This window comes from Callorhinchus milii, unplaced genomic scaffold (assembly GCF_018977255.1).
Source record: "Callorhinchus milii isolate IMCB2004 unplaced genomic scaffold, IMCB_Cmil_1.0 Scaffold3, whole genome shotgun sequence".
NCBI classification, from domain to species: Eukaryota; Metazoa; Chordata; class Chondrichthyes; order Chimaeriformes; family Callorhinchidae; genus Callorhinchus; species Callorhinchus milii.
In genome coordinates this window covers 93952534-93974203 of record NW_024704744.1, presented here as the reverse complement: position 1 = coordinate 93974203, position 21670 = coordinate 93952534, and the positions used below count along the sequence as shown (strand labels likewise).

Sequence of the window (21670 nt, the reverse complement as noted above, 5' to 3'; positions counted from 1 at the left end):
GAGCTATTCAAGTAGTCCCACTCCCCCGCTCTTATCCCACAGGCCTGCTATTTTTTTTATTGAAAGCTACTACCGAATCTGCTTCATTTACATCAGGTAAAGGCGGGATCAAATTCAATCATAATGCTCCTCGCTAATGCCATATTAGTTCTGTGAAAATACCTACCCCAAGCAAGTTCCGTGGTACATATCCTTCCCCATCATTTAACCGGGCCCACCACCACTCAATCTCATCTTCATCTTCACGTCGGATGGTGGACATACAATCACCTTCTTTAAAAGATAACTCATCTTCATTCTGAGCTTCATTGTCCCACAGTCCATACACAATCCCTCTGTTCATTATACCCATCTTCTCCTGCACACCTGTGGAGAAAAGGACACTGAACATAAATGCCAAAATTCTCTCTCTGTTTTGGTCCAGCAGACAATGATCAAAACACTTTATGCAGTTAATGCAAATTGATCAGTTCATGGGTGCAGAACAATGCTGAGTAGCTTAAGCAAACAAAATTTCTGAAACCATTAATGTTACAGCGATATCATAATAATGCTTGCATTTGATATAGCGCTTTTTACGTCTTCTAGACATCTCAAAGCGCTTCACAGAATAAACTTTAAAGTGATATCTCTTTCTACAGGGTAACCAAAAAGTCGTGACAACTACCATATTATCTAATGCATTGCAGCATTAATAAGTACAGGTTCAGCATGGGGTAAATACAATTTACACCCACACGGGTCCACAGAATTTATTTTTAAGCCAGGGGCTTTTACTGCGTTTATCTGCTAAAGTCAGCAGCATTGCACCAAAAGCATACAATTTCTTATCAGATCTACAAAATCTCAGGACCATCTATTAAATACTGTGGTAATGTGCATACCATATAAGAACTGAGAACACTGAATGTATCCCTCCTCCATCTCCTCACATTTATCAGCGGCTGTCTGCAAATCACTATAGGTGGTAGCAAACACTGCAGCTCCAGATTCAACAAGGAACTTGCAAACCTGCACATTATTACACGAAGCTGCACAATGCAAGGGGGTCCTGAGGGGAAAATAAATGATAATTAGAAGAAGCTTAACCACCATCCACACAAGCAAGAAGAAGCTACTTTCAGCATTATTTTAATGTTAAGCCCATCAATAATTCTATGCACATTCCCCTTTCTTGTATTATACATATTTATTAAATACGATATATATCCAAGCTTAATTAAAATAATAGTCCTTGCATTTGATATAGCGCCTTATCATGTCTTCGAGACGTCTCAAAGCGCTTCACAGAATATACTGTAAAGTAAATTGACTCTATTTTGTGGGCGAAATTAAGTACCATAAGAAATGGAAAAACCAGTAGCTGATCAGTGGAACACGATATTTCCATGATATTCACAAAGGGTCCGCATTCCCAGTCTCAAGTGACATTTGATCTAGACCGGCGTCATTAATAAATTTACCCCACTAGATGGAGCACTGCATCGCAGGAGCACAAGCCGGGCAGTAGTAGGAGTAGAAGCTGCCATACTGTAATGGTACAATAACCTGGACACTAAGAATGCAGCTAATGTTTTCAGCAATGCCCACTTTTTGTTTTCCTACATTAACACGATGTACATAGATAAAATTACTGCACTAGTTTACTTCAATGAAAAAGGTTCATGTGCATATTTCAGAAAATACTTGATCAATATCAAGACTAAATTTCAGTGTACAGTGAAACCAGTTACAGAAACCATCTACTGTTATGGCCATCTAACATGATTCTCAAACAGAAATTCAATTAATGAGATTAGAATCTGCCTGAGGTCAATCCCAAAGGTAACCAGACAGATTTCACAGTATAGTCAATGAAGCATTGAAGACCTCCATGCATTTCTCCTAACAGCTTGCTATCTGGCACAAGAGAAAAACATGACTTGTGCAGATGTTTCAAGAAACATAACACGCACTTTTGAAAGCAGCAGCTTTAAAGTGCATTCAGTGCTTGAGGGCGTATTCTCCTTTATGCTATGTATTTATTTATAAATAAATTAGAAACTGAGGCACTTAGCGCAGGATATCGCTAAGATTTAAGTGAAAAGCAGCAAAGAAGATGACACTAAGCAGTTAGGCAATTCCAAGGTTGGGATTTGAAAGACAGCAGATTCTGAAGAGAAAGGGAGAGAGATGTTTGCAGTTGAAGTCCTTAGCATGATAATAGGAAACAGTGATAAATTGTGTGATAAAGGACTATCCTCCTGGGAGGGAGTGGGGGAGGAAGTTAAGTGGAACCTCCTTGGAAGTGAACAGGCTCTAAGGTTGACACGCTTGGCAATGAAATGTGGGATTTGAGTCAACCCTCTATGGCGGTCTCAGTAGTCTGGTTTCTGAACCAGGGAAATCCACAGTACTCCAGAGCCCTATTGACTCCAGGACTCCCGGAGTCCTGTAGCTCACTGGTTAGAGCACTCACTTTGCAAGCGAGAGACCTGAGTTCAATTCCAGGCAGAGGGCGAAACCTCGGGCAAGTTTCCTTACTCCACACAGAGCCTAATAATAATCCCTCCAAAACAATAATAAATTGTTCATTTTCAATCCACGACTGTCTGTGGGACACTGCTGTGCGCAATTGGCTGCCGCGTTCGCCCACAAATATACAGTCAATTCACTTTACAGTGTGTTCTGTGAAGAGCTTTGGGACGTCCTCTCGATGTGAAAAGCGCGATATCAAATGCAAGGATTATTATTATTATTATTGACAGTAGACTAGACAGCTTGATTCATCGATAGGATTTGGATGGGCCAGGATTCAAATCCTGAGCAGGAAGGGAGCCTCTCAATTTATATTTTGTTAGCCAACCCAGATTGCCACGGAACTGCTAGGAACAAGGATTTGCATAAAATGAGAAGGTGTGGCAGGGGGTTTGGATACTTCTCAATGGCAAAGTAACTCATTGCAGGATATGAAAATTATAAAGGTGTACAGCACAGGCAACAGCACTGGCAAACCTTATTCAGTCATGCACCTAGAACTCTGAAACCAAAATGTGACTAATCCAGGTTGCTGTTTATATTTTCAACTTACCATCCATCACTATCAGCTGCATTAACATTTACTCCAAATTGCACTAGGAATTTCACAATTTCAGTGTGGCCTGCACAGACAGCGTTATGTAGTGCTGTGATTCCTTCATCATTTGGTTGACTGGGATCCTCCACCTACAAAGCACAACAGTATATTACAATATGCAGTATACATGCCTTTAACGCATTGAAATACATAAACTAGGTTGAAACAACCTTTCTGTCAACATCCACTAGACCATTTCCCACTTATTTTTTGAGTAACAGGTAAAAAAAACTGCCATCTTCTGAAATCGAGGTCTCACACAGTCAGGATTTTTTAAGCATAACTAAATTGGTGTGCAATATAATTAATTATTTCCACAAGTAAAAGCTTCAGCATTTCAAATATGAGTCGCTTGACAAACATCTAGTCCTGGATAAGCACCAACTTTCTGCAGCTCCCATCAATGTCTTCTCCCCTACGACTCTGACCTCCTTAACATCGCTAGCCGACCTCTTAGACTTACTGAACCTGTAAGGTACCTAGCCCACATCCAGTCCTTGACCAGGAATGCTTTCCTCCACTGCGCGCCTCGGTCCTTACCTCACACCCAACATAGCCCAAATCTATCCATCACCTCCTGTCTCGATTATTTCAATGCCCTCCTCACTGGCTCCACTGTTCATAAAATCCAATTGATTGAAGACCCCTTTGCTATATTGTCACCTGCACCAAACTCTGTTCCCCCATTATCCCAGTACTTGCCAGGCTTTACTGGCAAGTGAATTCAATTGCAGAACAGATTGAATTCAAGTTTCTCACATTGGTATACAAATCAATCCATGCCCTGGCACCTCCCTACTTCCTGCTTACTCTGTGTTGGAGCTCAGCTGGCTCCATCCTTTTGTACTTCCCTCAACCCCTCTGCTCCATTGTCGGTGGCTATGCTTTCAACCAAAATACCCCGTAACCATGGAACTCTCTGCCTCAACCCCTCTGTCTTGCCAGTCTTCAGATCACACCTGAAGACCTTCCTCTTCAAGTTTCGCAAAAGGAGATTATCTACCTCATAAATGATACGTTGGACTAAATCATATTCGCCTTCTAGAGAAGAATCCAGCAGCAGAGCAAGAGGATTGAACTTCACCCTCATCCCATGACCTATGCGCTCGGAGCCATCTTTCTTCAAGTTTGTTCTTTTTCCCTAAATAAAAGGGAACAAAATGAAAATAAGCATAAGAGATAAATTGCTCATCTGGAAATGAACAGCGCTGTTAGAAGAGGATTTCAAGTATAGTGCACAATAAAAAAAATTACATGAAATGAACAAAGATGGTATGGAAAGTCAGAGTGCAGTCATTTAGAGAAAATTCACAATGGCATAGAAAACGTCAATATAAATTTTACTGACAATAAGGAATCTTACTGTTTAGTAGTGCTGCGATCTGCTTAAATGTTGGGTCATTCTGTCAATTACAAGGACTTATATATAACTACAAAGACAGTTATAAGACCCATTCAATGCATAGTGTAAACTTAACGTGGTAGAAACATTGGACTGAGTTACGAGTGGATCCAAAGCCACCTGACCTCTCCCCCCACCACAGGAATATTTCCTGCAACACTGGCTGAGGAAGCAAGTCCCAGCAGCATGTTAAATATAAGCACTACTTGTTGAACAGAAAAAGTACTTAAGAGTGAAAGATACTTCATGTGGGGTTTTACCCACCAGTACTTTTTCCAACTTGGTTAAAGTTACTGCAAAGTCAATATATTACCACATCACTTGTCCGCATCATTCCAAGTCATAAATATTTTAATGGTTAGTCTTCAAATCAGTTCTAAGGTATGATACTTACAGGTGGTAGGATTGTATGACTGGTAATTTCTGGTGGACGCATATTAAACTCATCTCCCAGGGTCTCTGGTTCACCAGAAACTGGGTATGGAGGAGGTGGGTAAGGTGGATACTCTTCTGCTAATTCCTCTGGAGATAGTGCACTTTCCTGACTTGGTTGCTCTGCCACAGAAGGTAAACCAGGAGTCGTCTCTGGTAGACCCTCCAGACCTGGACCAGTGTCAACTGGTGATGACAGCATGAGTTCTTCAGCACTTGCTGCCTCAGTCTCTTTTGTTGGCGCTGGCTCTGCCTGTAATGGAACATCTTTACCGGCAGTATTGTCCTCTGCTTTACTGCTAATATCTCGGTTTTCCTTTATAGTATTCTCTTCAGCAGACGGAGAAAGAGCAGGCTGTTTGGGCTGATAGAACGGCATCAAACTGCCCGTTTCCATGGCAGCCACCGTGGTGCGCTGATACATTAGCTTTTGCATATTGGGTCCATTTGGTCCCTCTGGCTCAGTGATTGAGCTGCGCTTCTTCAATGGCCTTGGAGCATTAGACAGTTTTTTCCTCAATGCATCTAAGTCAGCATCACTCTGATTTCGATATGGATTGTACATAAAAGGTAGCAGCTTGGTGGGACTGAGAGGCCGTGGAATACGCTCAGCCTCAGAGTGGTCTCCAACAGAAGATGCATTCTCAATATCAGAATCTGGACCATCCGGTTTATCCAGGCTCTTTGAATACATGCCTCCAATCTCTTGGTCTTGCTGGCTGCTGGTATAATTTTGTGTGGATCCAGGAATCACTGGCTTGCCATACACTGGAGTGAATAAAATGTGGAAAGGGTAGAATTAAACAGATATATAGGTATACATCAAAAGATTGTTCACAAGGGATTGTTTAAATTGTAAGAACACTGATCATTTTATAAACATGCATTTGCAAACTTTTGCATTAAAACAAAAATGACCGAATTTTCAGTGGAGGAGAGTCTGATTCAGCCCATAGTCTATCATCGCTGCTTGCACAATCATGGAATTATACTAATCGCAAGATCTTCAATTACTCATTGATCAAGATTAAGTTTACAGTTTGGGGGTTGTTACTTGTATTTTGCTGTGTTGCACTTAGTGAAAGGTTTTAAATTTAACGAAATGAAAAGATTCAACAGCAACAGGATAATATTTATCACAAAAACATTGATGACTGGGAACACCCAGCAGGTCAGTCAGCATCTATGGAGAAAGCAAAGTGGGTCAACCTTTCGGATCTATGATCCTTAGTCAGAACTGTTAACCCACTAGATCTCTCCATAGATGCTGCCTAACCTGCTGAGTGTTCTCAGCAATCTCTGTTTTTGTTTCAGATTTCCAGCATCTGCAGTATTTTGCATTTTAGGAAAATATTTATTGTTCTACCAGTATGACACTCTGCCAATATATTTCAACAAACCCATCCCCCAAATGAATGATGCCCTATCTCGGAATCCAAGATGGTTAATGGTTCGACAGAATTACCAGCCTTTTTTTTAATGATAACAACTTTCAGCAGAAAAGGTGATCTGGGAGGCAGAGGTCAACAAAACTGCTCGAGAACAGTTCTTGCATGCTTTGGACATTCAAGCAAAAATAAAGCAAACGGATTTTTTTCTTCTCCCACCCTTCTCTGAAGTTGGCCTAAGGAAAATGTGCATCATCATCAGATATGCAATTGAACTGCTGAACAAACAACAAAACTACATTTGTATAGCGCCTTTCATGTGAGGACATCCCAAGGCGCTGACAAATGTTCTCTAACACTAAAAGCCAGCCCTGACTGAGTCCAATTACAAACTAGTTGATGATCTATCAATTAATCACCTAAACTGGCATGATTTCAATCCATCTGGTTTCTTCCCCTAAATCTTTCTCCTGTAGGGATTTAACTTTTTTTTTTAAAAACCATCTGTTAGAGCGTAGGTCTAGGATTGCCGGGCACACAAATATCCATCTCCAGCAGCGATTGCTGGATAGCAACCAGGAGTGGAAGGCGAGTCGATTTTCCTCTCCAACATGGAAGCATTTAGCACCACTGCAGGGGCCTTCCTGAGCTCAGCAAACACTCTGGAGTGCTTAAAACAGATACTTTCTCAGTCTACATCTCAACTACTGTTGGAGAACTCAATCCTTTCAAAGGTGGGAGTAAAAACAATAGGCGACAGCCTGGCTCAGTTGATAGCACTCTCACCACCGAGTTAGAAGGCTGTGGGTTCAAACCCTATGCAGAAAATTTTTGGACTCAGTCTGGAGTCACACTAAAATATCCACTCTAGTGCATGAGGCTCAACATAAACGGTGTTAACTCACAGCTCGTGAATGGTGGCCTCATCGGTGCCCTCGTTAGTACACTTGGAACAGTGTGCTGAAAGTTCTTGCCCAGTGATGGTTGTTGGGTGTACATATTGTAGATGGTAGCCACGGTCTTGGGTTTTCTGAATGGTTGCAATGGGGGTTCTTTAGATGGCTGTGAAGGATAGGGTCGAACAGTAGCTGCAGGTATTGTCTCTGGAGCTGGAGGAGCCTGTATTGTTGTGGTGCGATTCAGCATTTGCTGTGTTCCCGTAGACTGGGTTGGATTCACTTTACTGCCTATTATTCCTACATTCCCAGGTGACTTTTGAGGGCTAACTTCAATTTTATTCTCCGAGACAGAAAGTTGACCAGAAGTGCCATAAGGTAAAGAAATCTGTTTGGGTTTAGAAGGGACAGGTGGCGGCACTTTGACATTCTTATTACCAATCTGAAAGAAAAGATTGACAAAGATTAGTTGACCTGTAAAAAGATTTTAAGCTATCTTCAATATGCAGGGACTGTCTTTAATAAAATGTTGTAATCATCAACCTATTAGAATATTAAACACAAAGTTTAGTACAGTCTGGTAGGGCTCTGTTCAAGCGCATGAAAGAAATCCCCTTAAAGTCCCAGAGTGTTTGCATTCAAAAGCAATAAAAATGCAGTATGTTTACTCAAAAGTAGTATAAAGTATAAATCGTTCCAAATCTCTAGAGGAAACTTATATAAACCTGATTGAAGAGAAAATCTGAAATCCAAGTACTATGGGAAGCTAGCAGGGGAGTGGGATTGATTTGGATTGCTTTTAAGAGCCGGCACAGACATGATGGGTCGAATGGCCTCCTTCTGTGCTGAGTAATTCTACGATTATATACATTGAGGTTTATGATGATTAAGGTACAAGGGAGGGAAATCGTGTGATTTACCGGTTAGTGAATTTTATTAGCTGCTGTGTACCTGAGCATCACGGAGGAGGTCCTCACTGCTCTGGTTTTTCCTTAGTGTTCCAACAGAAGGAATTCCTATGGCAGGATCCATAGCCTCAAACATGGAGACGCACCGCACTCTCTTATCATTCTTGTCTCGCATTACAACATCATCACCAGCTGTGAAGAGATCAATGAAAATGTTTTAAAGCATTCGGTTTAGAGCATGTTGACAAACAAAAATAAATGTGTGTTGGTGCTTGGGAGGATACAATCCCGATTACAACATTAAAAAGTAAAAGGTTGGTATAGTTTGACAAAGCTCTGTATATGCACTAAGTGCACTGAAATAACTCTTCTTCCCAACAAACAATTCCCACTAAGTGATTTAAAAGGCAGAAATGTTCCAATCCATTATAAAAATAGTTGGGCCATTTCAACCCAGGGAAGTTGGCACACAGAAGGGAATACACCTCTTCACTGGGGTGGGGAAGTGGGAGAGTGTAGTGAGAGGAGAGAGAGAGAGGCGAGAGAGAGAGGGGGTTGCTCAATTAAATTTATTTGGGAAAACTATAACTATCCGGATAAAAAATGTTAGTGCAACTTATAAACCTGGCTTTGTAATCCTGTGATATTTAGTGCCAAAAATTCACCCAACTGTACGACAAGGAACTAAAATTCTGTTAGTCAAGGAGCACTTAGCCAGAACAAACACTTTACTCCTCAATAATGGTATTTCCAGAGATCCAACATGCAGATCATATCAATACAAGGATAAAGAAATATTCCCTACACTACAACACATAATGGAAATTATAACATCTAATATTCCATCCAGAAGTGTAGCACAATGCCGACAGTAAAACATTAAAAGTACAATAGGTACTGGTAAAGCCTAGAAATCAAATCCAAATGGCCCCCAAAAAACTTCAGTTCTGAAATATAATTTCACATTCAAATGAATCTTCAATTCTCAGTTTGGGAATTATGGAGGGATTGGAATAGAAGAAGAGGAAAGAGTTGAGATTTATCCTATTTCTAAAAGAACAATTACAGCATTAGAATAGTTTTCTCCCTCACTCTTGATTTGCAGACACATTTTCATTCAGGAAGAAGTCAAAGAGTTGAGGGTAAATGCTTTTTCATAAGGGGGGAAGAAATTGAAGTGGGGTCACACAGACTATCTGAGCACACATCTGAACAGCCGGCTCAAGCATAGAAATCGTTTAAATGTTGGAAGCACAGCATCCACCCACATTCTCAGTCGGAGAAAAGTGCACGATGGAGAATAGGAAATTAAACACTAAAAAAATTCAGAATAAAATGCTCCCAAACACCCTTAAAATAATGCAATTGGCATTTTATGGTGATGGGTCTTTCCACAGATGCTTTTGGAAGTCAGTCATTTGAACATTTGTGCTTGCAAGAAATGTTGCCTTGTACAGCTAGCCTCGTTTACAATAGTCCTTTTCAGCAAAAGGGGAAAATAGCCAAGTGCGTGTGGTGCAGTAGATTCAATCCTTGCTTCGCTAAAGAAACTTTACAGCAAAATCAGTCTCATAGGGGGTAGAGACGGTTACCTTGTCCTGTATTGGGTACAGTTCCGCCTTTACCCAAAGTAGAGGTGCTGTTACTTGAGAAAGCTGATGCCGTAGGCTGACGAACATCCACAACAGATTCCTTCCTCTCAGGACCAGCCTGAGGTGGAGTCTGTAAATGCGCCTGCGTCCCAGTGCCAGCTAAGAAGGGAAAAAGTGACATACTATAAATACTTTGGAGAACAGAACTTTTCACTGTTGCTGCAAACATACTCGCTGCAGCTCCCTGGAATTTTTGGTGGCTGTAATGTCCGGAGACAATAACACCTTCTGTTAGCTGTCTCCGGCCTACTTAATCTGCAGTTCACAACTACTCAACACAATTGCTACCCCACATACAAAACGTTCAGGCAAAATTCCCCATTAAGTGAATATTCTTTCACTTAGACCTAACATTTTATGCACTTTACGGCAAGGCTTAATTGCAATTCACCTGCCCCCTCAGATGTCGTTTGGAGACTGAAGAGAATGTACACAACAAGATTCAAATTTCCATTTTGTGAATAGTTTTTTTTAAAAAAAATTCAAGACTCTTTTTCACAACTTTAAACCACATTACAAGTACAGTACTCTAAGTCATTAATCTCTAGAAGAGGGAACAGAAGCTTAATCTCGGGGAAAAAAAGTAGATTCAACGTTTTTTTTTTTGCGCGACTCCACGGTTAAATCAAAAGAAAAAGAATTAATGACCTTTTGTGCATGCCAGCGCACAATAATCTTTTTATATTTGTACTCAAACCATCCCTCCTCCATGAATTTGGAACAATAACCCACTATTAGAACCCCGGGAGATTAACCAGCTATTGACATTCTGGTGAAGTGAGCATTAACAAGACCTAAATAAGACAGGCTGATCAGCCAGTGACCTGAAATTTTGGACTACCCCTTTCAATTGAAGTGTAACCTGAAATCTACCGCCAAGAAAATTTGCAATTAGCAACACAACAGTATTAAAAGTTCACTGGCTAAGTCTGTGGTATGTTTTTATTCTGCACTCACTGGTATGATTCCAGCACTACTTCAGTTAACTCTTTAGGTGTGCAGGTATGCCAAGCTTGACCATGCAGGTTGACATATACTCACAACTCACTGGGAATGATTATTTCAAGGTTTTTTTTGTAGATTTAAAAAGAGATGGAGGTAGAGGGGAGATAACATTTCTTGTCTTTACACGTCCAAACTTGGGCAAAGAACAGAACCTTTAAGTGACTCCCATTTTTTATGATAAACATCATTAGACTCATCATATTAAAAGAAATAAGGATGTCAGCTAAACCCAAATTGCATTACATTTACTATTAAAGTGATAAACACTAACTCAAATTACTCCAGAACATTTAAGAATTGGTTAGTAATTACTTTAAACAATCCTGTACATTTTGAAACAAAACAATGCACAAAATAAAGGCATCTGGACAAACAGCAAATTTCACATTTCACTAGCATGAAATTCAAATTTCAAAATAAAAGCCAAGAGAGATTAGAATAAGCAACTAAAGATGAAGGAAAATAAATAATTTACATCTCCAATAATATACTGTTATCCATATCCCCCTTAATTTTAACTGCTGTGCGCAATCGGCTGCTGAGTTTCGCCTACAAAATAGTCAATGTACTTTACAGTATATTCTGTGAAGCCCTTTGAGACGTCTCAAACACATGATAAGGCCGTTATAATAATAATAATAATCCTTGCATTTGATATAGCGCTTTTCACGTCGGGAGGACGTCCCAAAGCGCTTCACAGAACACACTGTAAAGTGAATTGACTGTATATTTGTGGGCGAACGCGGCAGCCAATTGCGCACAGCAATGTCCCACAAACAGTCGTAGATTGAAAATGACCAATTTAATTATTGTTTTTAGTTTTGGAGGGATTATTATTAGGCTCTGTGTGGAGTAAGGAAACTTGCCCAAGGTTCCGCCCTCTGCCTGGAATTGAACTCAGGTCTCTCACTTGCAAAGCGAGTGCTCTAACCACTGAGCTACAGGACTCCACGAGTTATCAAATGCAAGTATTATTATTAATTTGCAAACTGATTCTGTTCTCAACACAGGTGCATACATGTAGACTTTTAGCAAAATTCATTAAGACAGGCATCAGCAGCTGGAACCATGGCCAAATCTTCTATCTATCATGTCTGACTGCACATCTCCAACAAGCCAGGAATCCAACCCGCAATTTTCTCGTCTGTACAGTTTAATGTTAAAAGCAGGAATGATACCCTCCTTCACCCCCTCCTCCCCACAACCAATCCCATATGTCCAAATTCATAACATTTATTGTTTTGATTTTCAAATAATGATGGTCGGAGCTTTTTGAAGACGGCATTCTTACTCTCCAAGCACATGAGAGGGCAGCACTCGCCAAACAAACACCTGAACGTAATGGTTTCTTTAATGTATTAATAGGAACCAAAGGCGCTATACAAATGTAATTTTGTTGTTGTTGGAACCAATAAACAGTTGCTTTCCATTCACAAAATAATAACGCAGATATTGTAAAATGTAAAAAAGCAAGATTTGGCGAAAAAGGCTTTGCCTCCCACCGAGTCTTTCTGAATCTCTAATTTTCTGTCTTGGGCTTTCTCTCTCATCTGCAACTCTACACTGTAGAAAAGAATAACCTTCTTGTAATTTTAAACTCCCCAGTTATCACGTTGAAAGTTATATACTTAAGGTTATTATAAATGCTTAAATTTTTCCCCAAATAACTACACAAACACACCAAATCCAACCGTAGGATATCCACTGCAATCCCCCCAAAATGAACAACTCAGCACAGACAAGGAATTGAACATGCAACCTTTAGCCTAGCTTCTTGCTACACAACTTGCAAGGGAAGACCAAGTTCTTTCTTTTTTAAAAAAAAAACCTGAATGTCAAGATTGCATTTTAAGAATTAAAACAATTCATTGTTTGCAATAAACGCTCTAAGGGGTTTCATCCGACATCCTCTGGCAACAAATGCTCATTCCACAAATCAAGATATAGCAGAAAGACAAGTAATTATACTGGAAGAGGAACAGTCATTCATTGTCTGTGAAATCCTACATATACATATTATGTTGCAATACCAACTGGATCTATATTATTTAACTCCATTGCAAATATTATGCTTTTGTTCTACAAAATCCATTTTCATCTCTCCTTACGTTATCAGCATTATACTTGCATTTGATGTCTCAGGTGGGGAGGTCATCTAAAAGTTTCACAGTATTTACTGTAAATTGTAGTGGCTAATTTGTAAGTGAATATTACATATGCGCACACACAAGAAAAATTCTTACAGGTAGTGGAGTCCTGTAGCTCAGTGGTTAGAGCACTCGCTTTGCAAGCGAGAGACCTGAGTTCAATTCCAGGCAGAGGGCGAAACCTTGGGCAAGTTTCCTTACTCCACACAGAGCCTAATAATAATCCCTCCAAAACCAAAAACAATAATAAATTGGTCATTTTCAATCTACGACTGTTTGTGGGCCATTGCTATGCGCAATTGGCTGCCGCGTTCGCCCACAAATATACAGTCAATTCACTTTACAGTGTGTTCTGTGAAGCGCTTTGGGACGTCCTCCTGACGTGAAAAGCACTATATCAAATGCAAGGATTATTATTATTATTTCTAGGAATACAAATGGCCATGTTGCAGACAAAAAGGAGTGAATACAGAGATGCAAAACTTCAGTAGTACCGAGAAGCTAATTTCCACTTGGATTGGCAAGCTGCTGTTACACAGTGATGATCGATCTGTATGAGCATCATCACATCATCATTTTTCCACTACAATCTGAACAAGCGGGAGTCAAATAACCTGGCTACTTACCAATAGAGGTTTTCACCGGGAAAACAGCAGGTTTCACAGTATGGAGAACCGGTATGTTTACTGCGCCATGAGATGATTGTGTAGAAGGTAGGGTAGCGGACCCATTGGGAAAGGCTGGCTTCACCAAGAGTTCAGGTCTAGTTGGGACCCGAGGAAAAGTGGATGATTGGATATAAGGTCCAACTGCAGCAACACGGCTGGGTGAAGATGATATCACCTGCTGAGGAGTATTCTTATCAGACGCAACCTAAACAAATAATTTTACATAAAAGCATTAAAATAATGTCATTTACTACTTTTTCGTAGCAATAATACTTGTATTTGATTTAGCGCTTTTCACATCTTGTAGATGTCTTAAAGCGCTTCACAGAATACACGAAAGTGAATTGACTGTGTACTTGTGGGTGAAACATGGACAGCAGTGTCCTATAAACAGTCGCGGATTGAGTGGCCAAATTTTTTTTTGAGGGACTATTATGCCCGGAAAAATAATACTTCTAGCAGCTCATTACTAATATATATTATTATACTGATTTCAGATTCAAGTTTTGCTTCACTCCCCCACCCCACCATACAAACACTTACCGGCACATTCTCTTTCTGTTGTAAGGCAGCTTTCTTTTTCCACAACCGATCACGCAGATCCCCAATGCGTCTGTCCATCGAGGCCACTTCAGAGTTGCGCTTGCTTAGGGACTCCCTTTGATGCTGAAGTTTGGCGTTCTGCTCTTGATTCAGTTTGTTTCTTACCTGATGGTAGAGCATATAATTATAATAGAAAATGCATTTGATATAGCGCCTTATCATTTCTTCGAGATGTCTCAAAGCACTTCACAGAATACACTGTAAAGTGAATTGACTGTACATTTTGTGTGTGAAATGCATTAGCCAATTGCGCACAGCAGCGTCCCACAACAGTCATGGTTTGAGTGGCCAATTCTAATAATATTTTTTTAAGGGATTAATACCCCCGGAAAATCGATCCGCTCATCGACTAACAGGTTCCTACTTACTGCTGGGTAAACAGTGGCTTGTGGAGTAAGGAAACTTGCTCCAACATTTCGCCCTGCCCGGGAATCAAACCCAGGTCCTCTCGCTTGCGAGGCAAGTGCTCTAACCACTGACCTACAGGACTCCACAATAATAATCTCCATGCTACACAGACATTCAAATAATTCCAAACACTTTCAATAATGGCTTTGAAATGTAAAATGGAATTAATTTGTGAGATGTGAATTAATCAAAAAGATCTATTTTGCTTCTCTCCCAAAGTCTGTGTTGCTGTAAATAAACAAATACTGTAAATTCAAAGAAAATAAAGCACTACCTGCAACTCTTTGTAGAGTCGATCAAGTTCAGCTACAGCAGACTGGGTATCATGGTAACCATCGATCTTTCCACTTTTTAACATGTCCAGCTGTCGGGTCAATTCCTCCACTTTTCCAACTGCTATTACCAACTCTCTCTGTTTCTGTTGGAAGACGGAGTTCATCCGTTCAATTTCTTCCACTGCAAGAAGAAAAAGCCCAGCATTGGAAAACTATCTGGCAATCAGGTTTCCACAATAATAAAAATGTTCTGCAACACAAATTACTTAGATATTTTCAAATTTCTTGCGAGAAAATGTACTACTTTAAAATAAATTAATGACAGTGGCACTTGAAATAGCTGTCAGAAACAGTTAGCTACTTCAGTTGATTAGCTATTCGTGGCTCATCTGAATCCAGTGGTACGATTCTCTAACCAGAAAGCATCAATTTCCAAATTGTCACATTGCAAGTTACTTCACCACAACCTGTGGTGGTGGAGGAATTGCTGAGGATAATATCCTGCAATACACTAATAGTGCAAAAGAAAATGTAAAAGCAAAGGTTCCACTTTGTAATGGTGGATGAAAGAAAAAAAAGTAACAGCTACCATATGCTTGTACCATCCGTATGCAGCATTCCAATACAGCCAGCGCAGGAGTTCCACTTTCTTCATATTGCTTTAAGAGGAGTCAGCAATTGCTAAACTCTAATCCACAAATAGAGGTGATGCTGTAACCGGTTTAGTCCAATTAAACAGATTTTCAAACGCAGCAATTAGTCACGCTAGCTGCATTAAAATCTTTCGCTACGGAATTTTGATATGCTGATCCCTGAAGGAGATTTGGATTGAAATCCCAATTGACGAGAACATGCTCTTCTGTGCTTTGTGGGCTGCATAATGCTGATCGCAAGCAGTGGGCTGAAGAACAGAAAACTGCATAGGTGCGAGTATGAAGGTGTAGACATACCCAGTTTCCCATTGCTAAGTCGATTTTGTTCAACCTGTCCTTTGAGAGTGCGGACTTTCTTCAGCTTAGCCTCTTGGCTCTCGGCAATCTCACGGAGCTTTTGTAGTTTCTCCTGCTCCATCGCCTGTTGTTGCCGATGATCTTGCTGTTTCAGATAGCGCAAACGCTGCTCCTACAGAGGAGGAAAAGAAGGTGCGAGGATCGGATTTAAGCTACTGTCATGCAAAGAGAACAAACAAGCTGAGGAAAAAAGCACATTTTAGCCACATTGCACAAGTGATCATGTAAAGAATTTTCACATCTGGCAGTTAGGTCACATATAAAAACAATCTAGTCCTGGAAGCCCCAAATCTCCAACAATAGAGAACCAATGCCAATCTGATAGCACCCTTGTACTGTGAAGATTCCACAAATCCACTAGGCTCAAGACCATGTATAGTAGGCATTTGAGAAACAAATTTAGGCACGCTAGTAGAGAATTGAAGTGCATGAAACAGCACCAAAGGAATTAAACATTACATTTGTGTTCTAATCTGGCATAGATGGTTTCTATAGAGGCAAAAGAGCCAGATCAGCAGAGCTCTCTCGGTCAACAATAAACTATGTTCAGCTTACTCAAAGAGATCAGTACCACATTTATTGCTTTGATTTAAAGATCCTGGACCTTGGATTCAGACTTACATTTTTCGCCAAAAATAAAGGGGTGAAAAAAAACTCAAGACATCATTAAACTGTACTGCAACAATAGAAAAATTACAATGTTGGGGTCCAAATGCATTATGACAGTCAACTGTAGCTCCGGGTCTAGGCAATGCCGGGGGCGAGGTACATTGTCAGAGGTACCCGCTTTCAGATAAGATGTTAAACTGCGGTTATGTCCGCCTATTCAGATGGCCATTTAAGATCTCATGGCACTATCCTTTCCTGCACTAGGCTCCTTGAGCCAATTACCCCAATCCTCACTTAGTTACACTGGCTCCCCATCCCCCAACAAATCATGTTCAAGTTACTAGTTTTCACCTTTAAATCCCTCCAAGATAATGCCCCACTCTACCTCTATAATCTCAAGTTTTACAAACTCCCTTCACTTAGCGAGCACCAGCCTTCTTCACTTCTCCCCCATCTTACCCTTAGCAAGTGGGCTTGCAGCTTTTCCTGCTCTCACTCTCTGAAAATCCATCCAGGAGTATCTCTTTCACTTTGTTCAAGTTTCGTCTTAAGACCTACCTCTCTCGAGTGTGCTTTTAGCCAAATTTTCCCTTCTCACCTGCTGTGCTCCCACCCTCAGCTTGGGTACCCAGCTAGGACTGTTAAGCACTTTGGGATGTCCTCCTGACATGAAAGATATTATACAAATGTAAAATTGGACTACATTTGAAAAGAGCAGTGTCCTGCCAATGATCTGAGATAAAATTGGTCACTCATTCTGTAGCAGTTTATGGGACAATGCTGTACACAAATTAGTTGCCATATTTGCCTGTAAAAAATACAATCACTACCTTTTACCATAATTCCTGCGAAGTGGTTTGAAACATTTTAACAATGCAATAAAGAGATAAGGAGATAACAATCCTTATATTTGGTAAAAGTACTGCCGAGGGCCAAATGCACCAGTCCATTGCGTCAGATTCTCTCCAGTCTCTTAACTGTACAATGTTAAATTACACCTCCATGCAGGAAGATTACTTATAGACCTAACAACCTACCATTCATGCCTCAAAGCATGACTGTGGCCAAACGTGGCAGCCATGTTGCACACAGCAATGTCCCACAAACAGCCATGGAGTAAGTGGCCAATTTTATTTGGGGGATTTAGTGGCCAAGTCACCAGGAGAAACGGCCTTCTCTTTTCGAATAGTGCCAGGGGATGTTTAACATCCACCTGAACAGGCAGAAGGAAACTTAACTTTAACATCTCATCGGAAGGATGTCAACCAATAATACAAGAACCTCCAGTACTGCAATAGAGTATCAGGTTAGACTATGTGATTCCAAGTTCAGACGTTGGGCTTGAACCCACAACCATCAGACTTGGAGGCGGGAGTGCTACCTCTGAGCCAGGCTGATACATATATAGATGATGTACAGATACATCATGTCATGTTGCAGTTGTTGCAGGGCAACCCAGATAGATGAATTCTGGCCACATCCTCTTGGGAAGAATGACAAATGGGTAAACAAAATGTATGCAAGTAAAAAAAGTGCATTGGGGACGAGTAAAGAAGATCCACAATGCTAATGCAAAACATATTGGGTAGGCATAAACCTCACCCCCATTATCACCAACCCTGACAAACAACAAACAGTTCGTGAAGCACACAAAAGAAAGGTTGCATTAACCTGCCATTATTTAATTTGTATCCTTACACTATGGTTTCATTTGACGATAAACATTCCTCTGGCATTTGTGGAGGATATTTTCTGTCAGCATAAATTTCAAGTTGAATAAACTAGCTCCAGTAAGTAAATCAGTCTTAGTGACACGACTCAGGAAAACATGCACTTTGAAACAATCCCTCCTGGTAAGAGCAGTAACACCCTGCAAACTCGGTCAAGGGGTCTAGAACACTTGGCTACGGATACTGGCGTCAAGCAAGCTATTGATAACCAGGGTTTTAAAAAGGTAGGTTTCAAGTAAGCTATTGATACCCAGCGTTTTTATAAGAGTCATTTAAGCAATTGCACAATAGTCATGACAGTGTTCTGATTATTTTGCTAGTTACTGGAAAGATGTTATTCTCAACAACACATTTGTATAGCGCCTTTCACATTGGCAGGAATTGCACAAAGCGCTGAGAATTCAGACAATACATCTAATGTTGCCACTCAATTAATCATTCCCATAATGCTTAAGTCGTCAAGAATTTTATATTCAGCACAGGTTGTCTCGGAACAGATTTTTTTAGGCAAGTGCATCCTACAGGCACCTTAAAGATCATCTTACAGGAGAATTAATGCTATAACTTGAGAATGCAGCAAACTATGCTTCTCACAACATTTAAGCCATAAAAACCCAGGAGAGAACAGGACATCTGCAAATAATCTTTAAGATTTAGAATAGTTACAAATTAAATTAATAAATCCCTTAAATGGCAAACATCTTTACAATGCCCAACCTAGGTTATAAAACAAACTGCAATGATACAGTAATCTCTGCAACTCTCCCATACACCTTCCTTAATAATAATAATCCTTGCATTTGATATAGCACCTCATCACATCGTCAAGATGTCTCAAAGCGCTTCACAGAATACTGTAAATTGTAGCGACTGTTTTATAGGTGAAAAAATCTGGAAGGTAGAATTTTACAAATCAGTAAAGGTTTGGTGATGTATGTTTTTAATGGGAATATAGTCTCAATACAAATGAATACAAAAAATTCAGGCTATTACAGCTACCCAATGTGATCAATGTATTTACACGGCATTCACCTATGTATAACCAGTATTTTAAGACCACATGACAGATTCTACCAGAACTTTCGCCACTCTCAAGTTCACCACATAATTGCAGATTTATTTCGCAGAGCATCACCAATTTTTTGAACTCATATTTAAACTCTGGGATAACATTGCATTACATATACAATATATTATGTACCTTATTTGCCAGCAGCTGCTGCTGAGAATCAATCTGTTGTTGTTGTCGAGCTGCCATTTCCTGTAACTCAGCAAGAGTCATGTCCATCCGTGGCCCACTCACCTACAAAAGAGGAAAATTCTCAGAATAAAAGTTTTCACGGCTAATTTCACAACATGTTAAAAAAATCAGACAAAAATCGAATGCAAGATAGGTCATGATACCTCAATTCATTAAATACAAAGTTGGGCCCAAAGAAATATGCAAAATGGGTATGGTTCCTCCAGTTTAAAGAACGGTTGGATTGAAATAGCATGGAAAGAGACCACTTACACAGAAGGCAGAATGCATTTAAAAACACACAGGCCTGCTTCAGTTAGGATTGGGATTGTGAAAGCTTGCAGAAAAATAATAATCGCATTTGATGTAGTGCCTTACCATGGCGTTGAGCTGTCTCAAAGCACTTCATAGAATATATTGTAAAGTGGCTGTGAATTTTGTGGACAAAATGCGGCAGCCATCCCACAAACAGTCGTGGATTGAGCGACTATTTTTAAAAAAATTGGAGGGATTATTGCTTGATCGGAAAGCGATCCGCCAATCAACTAACAACTGGGTGCCTACTTAATGCTAGGTAAAATGTTTCGGAAATAAAACCACCAAAACCTAGTTCATCGTAACTTTCTGAGATATTCTACAATTCACATTTCTACTGAACTACACAAATGTTTGGGCTCGCAAGCCAGATATGAAGCAGGAGTGAGAAGGTGGATTCTCCACATCTTTGATTTAGGCCTTAAAAGAAGCACCTATTTTAGCATATGCTTGGTTTAACAGTGATTTGAAAGAAACAAGAGGAGCAAACCTATTATAATCCACACCCACACAATATCACAAGAAATACTGAACTCAATTGCTTCAGACAGTTCTGCTTTGCTCCATGTTGCAGCCTCTCACTAATACATTTCTCATTATGTGAACACAACTTCAGATATTGTAAACTCTAATTTAAACATTGCAGCCTTCACGCTAATTTTTGTGATCCTTCTAACAATAGCAGTGCTAGCAATGAGTGCCCACAAAATACCTTGCTTTTCCAAGTGTCTACTGCCTCAAAAGTTATTGATGTCAAACAAGCAGAACAATGATAGTAGAAACTTAAGATGAGTGATACCAACATGAATCGCACATTCCATAAATTCCTTAGTCTTGCGTCTTAAAACAAGTCATACCAGTATCTCTGATATACATCACTGCAGTTTCTATTGAATAAGACAGTTACCATGGTAATGGAAATATTGTCATAACAAAAGCTTCCTTGTCCTCTGTAAAAGCCTCGTCTCCGCCCGAGGTAACTTTCCCATTCTGCAATTTTACCACTCAAAAACCTTACTCACTAACTTAGCTACCACACAGCATTCTTCCATTGAAAGAATAAAAGCAGTTTCTTCACTTTCAGTGCAGGGTTTAGACAACTAAAGACACGTTACAAGCTTTAACATTTAAAAAACTCTCAGAATATGAGCTTAACCGGCGCCTTGGGATGTTCTCCCAACATGAAAGGCACTATACAAATGTAATTTTGTTGTTGTAATTTGCAACTCAACTAGTTGATCAGTTTGTGAAGCAAATTTTATTACGAAGACAAAAAAAAACTTTCAACATGCAGACAGCAATAATGCCCGCATTTGATATAATCCTTACCATCTCTCAAAGCACTTCACAGAATATACTGTATAACAAATTGATTGTATATTTTGTGGGCGAAATGTACTGTTAAAAGTCACACTGATTTCCATGCTCAAATGGGCCTTCGTAAAAATCACAGAATGGGAGGTTTTACTCATTTCCAATCTAACCTGTTCTCGGTACTGCAATAGATCTCTTCACAGATATGTGCATACTTACGACCCGTACCTGCAAGTTAGATATTTTGCATGCCAAACTCAGAAACGTACATACTTTACCTACAAGTAAAGTAATTTGAGACTTTTAATGTAGGATTAGGGTTTATCTGATGCAAGGTTAGCCATATAATGCAATGGGGTGAGAAGTTGTTTGTAGGTTATATACATTTCTAAACGTATCCAGATATCTCAGGCAGTGCCACAGATCAAATGTACTTCAACTTAACTGAATTTCTTGTCCTTGTCATGAGAATCTTAATCAATTCATAGAATCATAGGATTGTACAGCACAAAAAAGGCCATTCGGCCCATTGAGTCTGTGCCTGCTCTTTGAG

General features: G+C 39.9%; 1 protein-coding gene across 2 annotated transcripts in view; it reads right to left on the bottom strand.

Annotated features, from left to right (window-relative positions):
- LOC103180785 (apoptosis-stimulating of p53 protein 2) overlaps window positions 1-21670 on the bottom strand; it is a 42861-nt gene that overhangs the window by 4140 nt on the left and 17051 nt on the right. For both annotated transcript variants that reach the window (XM_042333188.1, XM_007896830.2), the window contains exons 5-17: window positions 19450-19551; window positions 15850-16021; window positions 14899-15080; window positions 14157-14321; window positions 13572-13818; window positions 9734-9892; window positions 8185-8333; window positions 7243-7675; window positions 4912-5717; window positions 4119-4256; window positions 3071-3204; window positions 885-1051; window positions 167-366 (exon numbers count right to left, since the gene is read on the bottom strand). In XM_042333188.1, coding sequence (XP_042189122.1) covers window positions 167-366; window positions 885-1051; window positions 3071-3204; window positions 4119-4256; window positions 4912-5717; window positions 7243-7675; window positions 8185-8333; window positions 9734-9892; window positions 13572-13818; window positions 14157-14321; window positions 14899-15080; window positions 15850-16021; window positions 19450-19551 — 3054 coding nt within the window. The remainder of the gene's footprint in view (window positions 1-166; window positions 367-884; window positions 1052-3070; window positions 3205-4118; window positions 4257-4911; window positions 5718-7242; window positions 7676-8184; window positions 8334-9733; window positions 9893-13571; window positions 13819-14156; window positions 14322-14898; window positions 15081-15849; window positions 16022-19449; window positions 19552-21670) is intronic.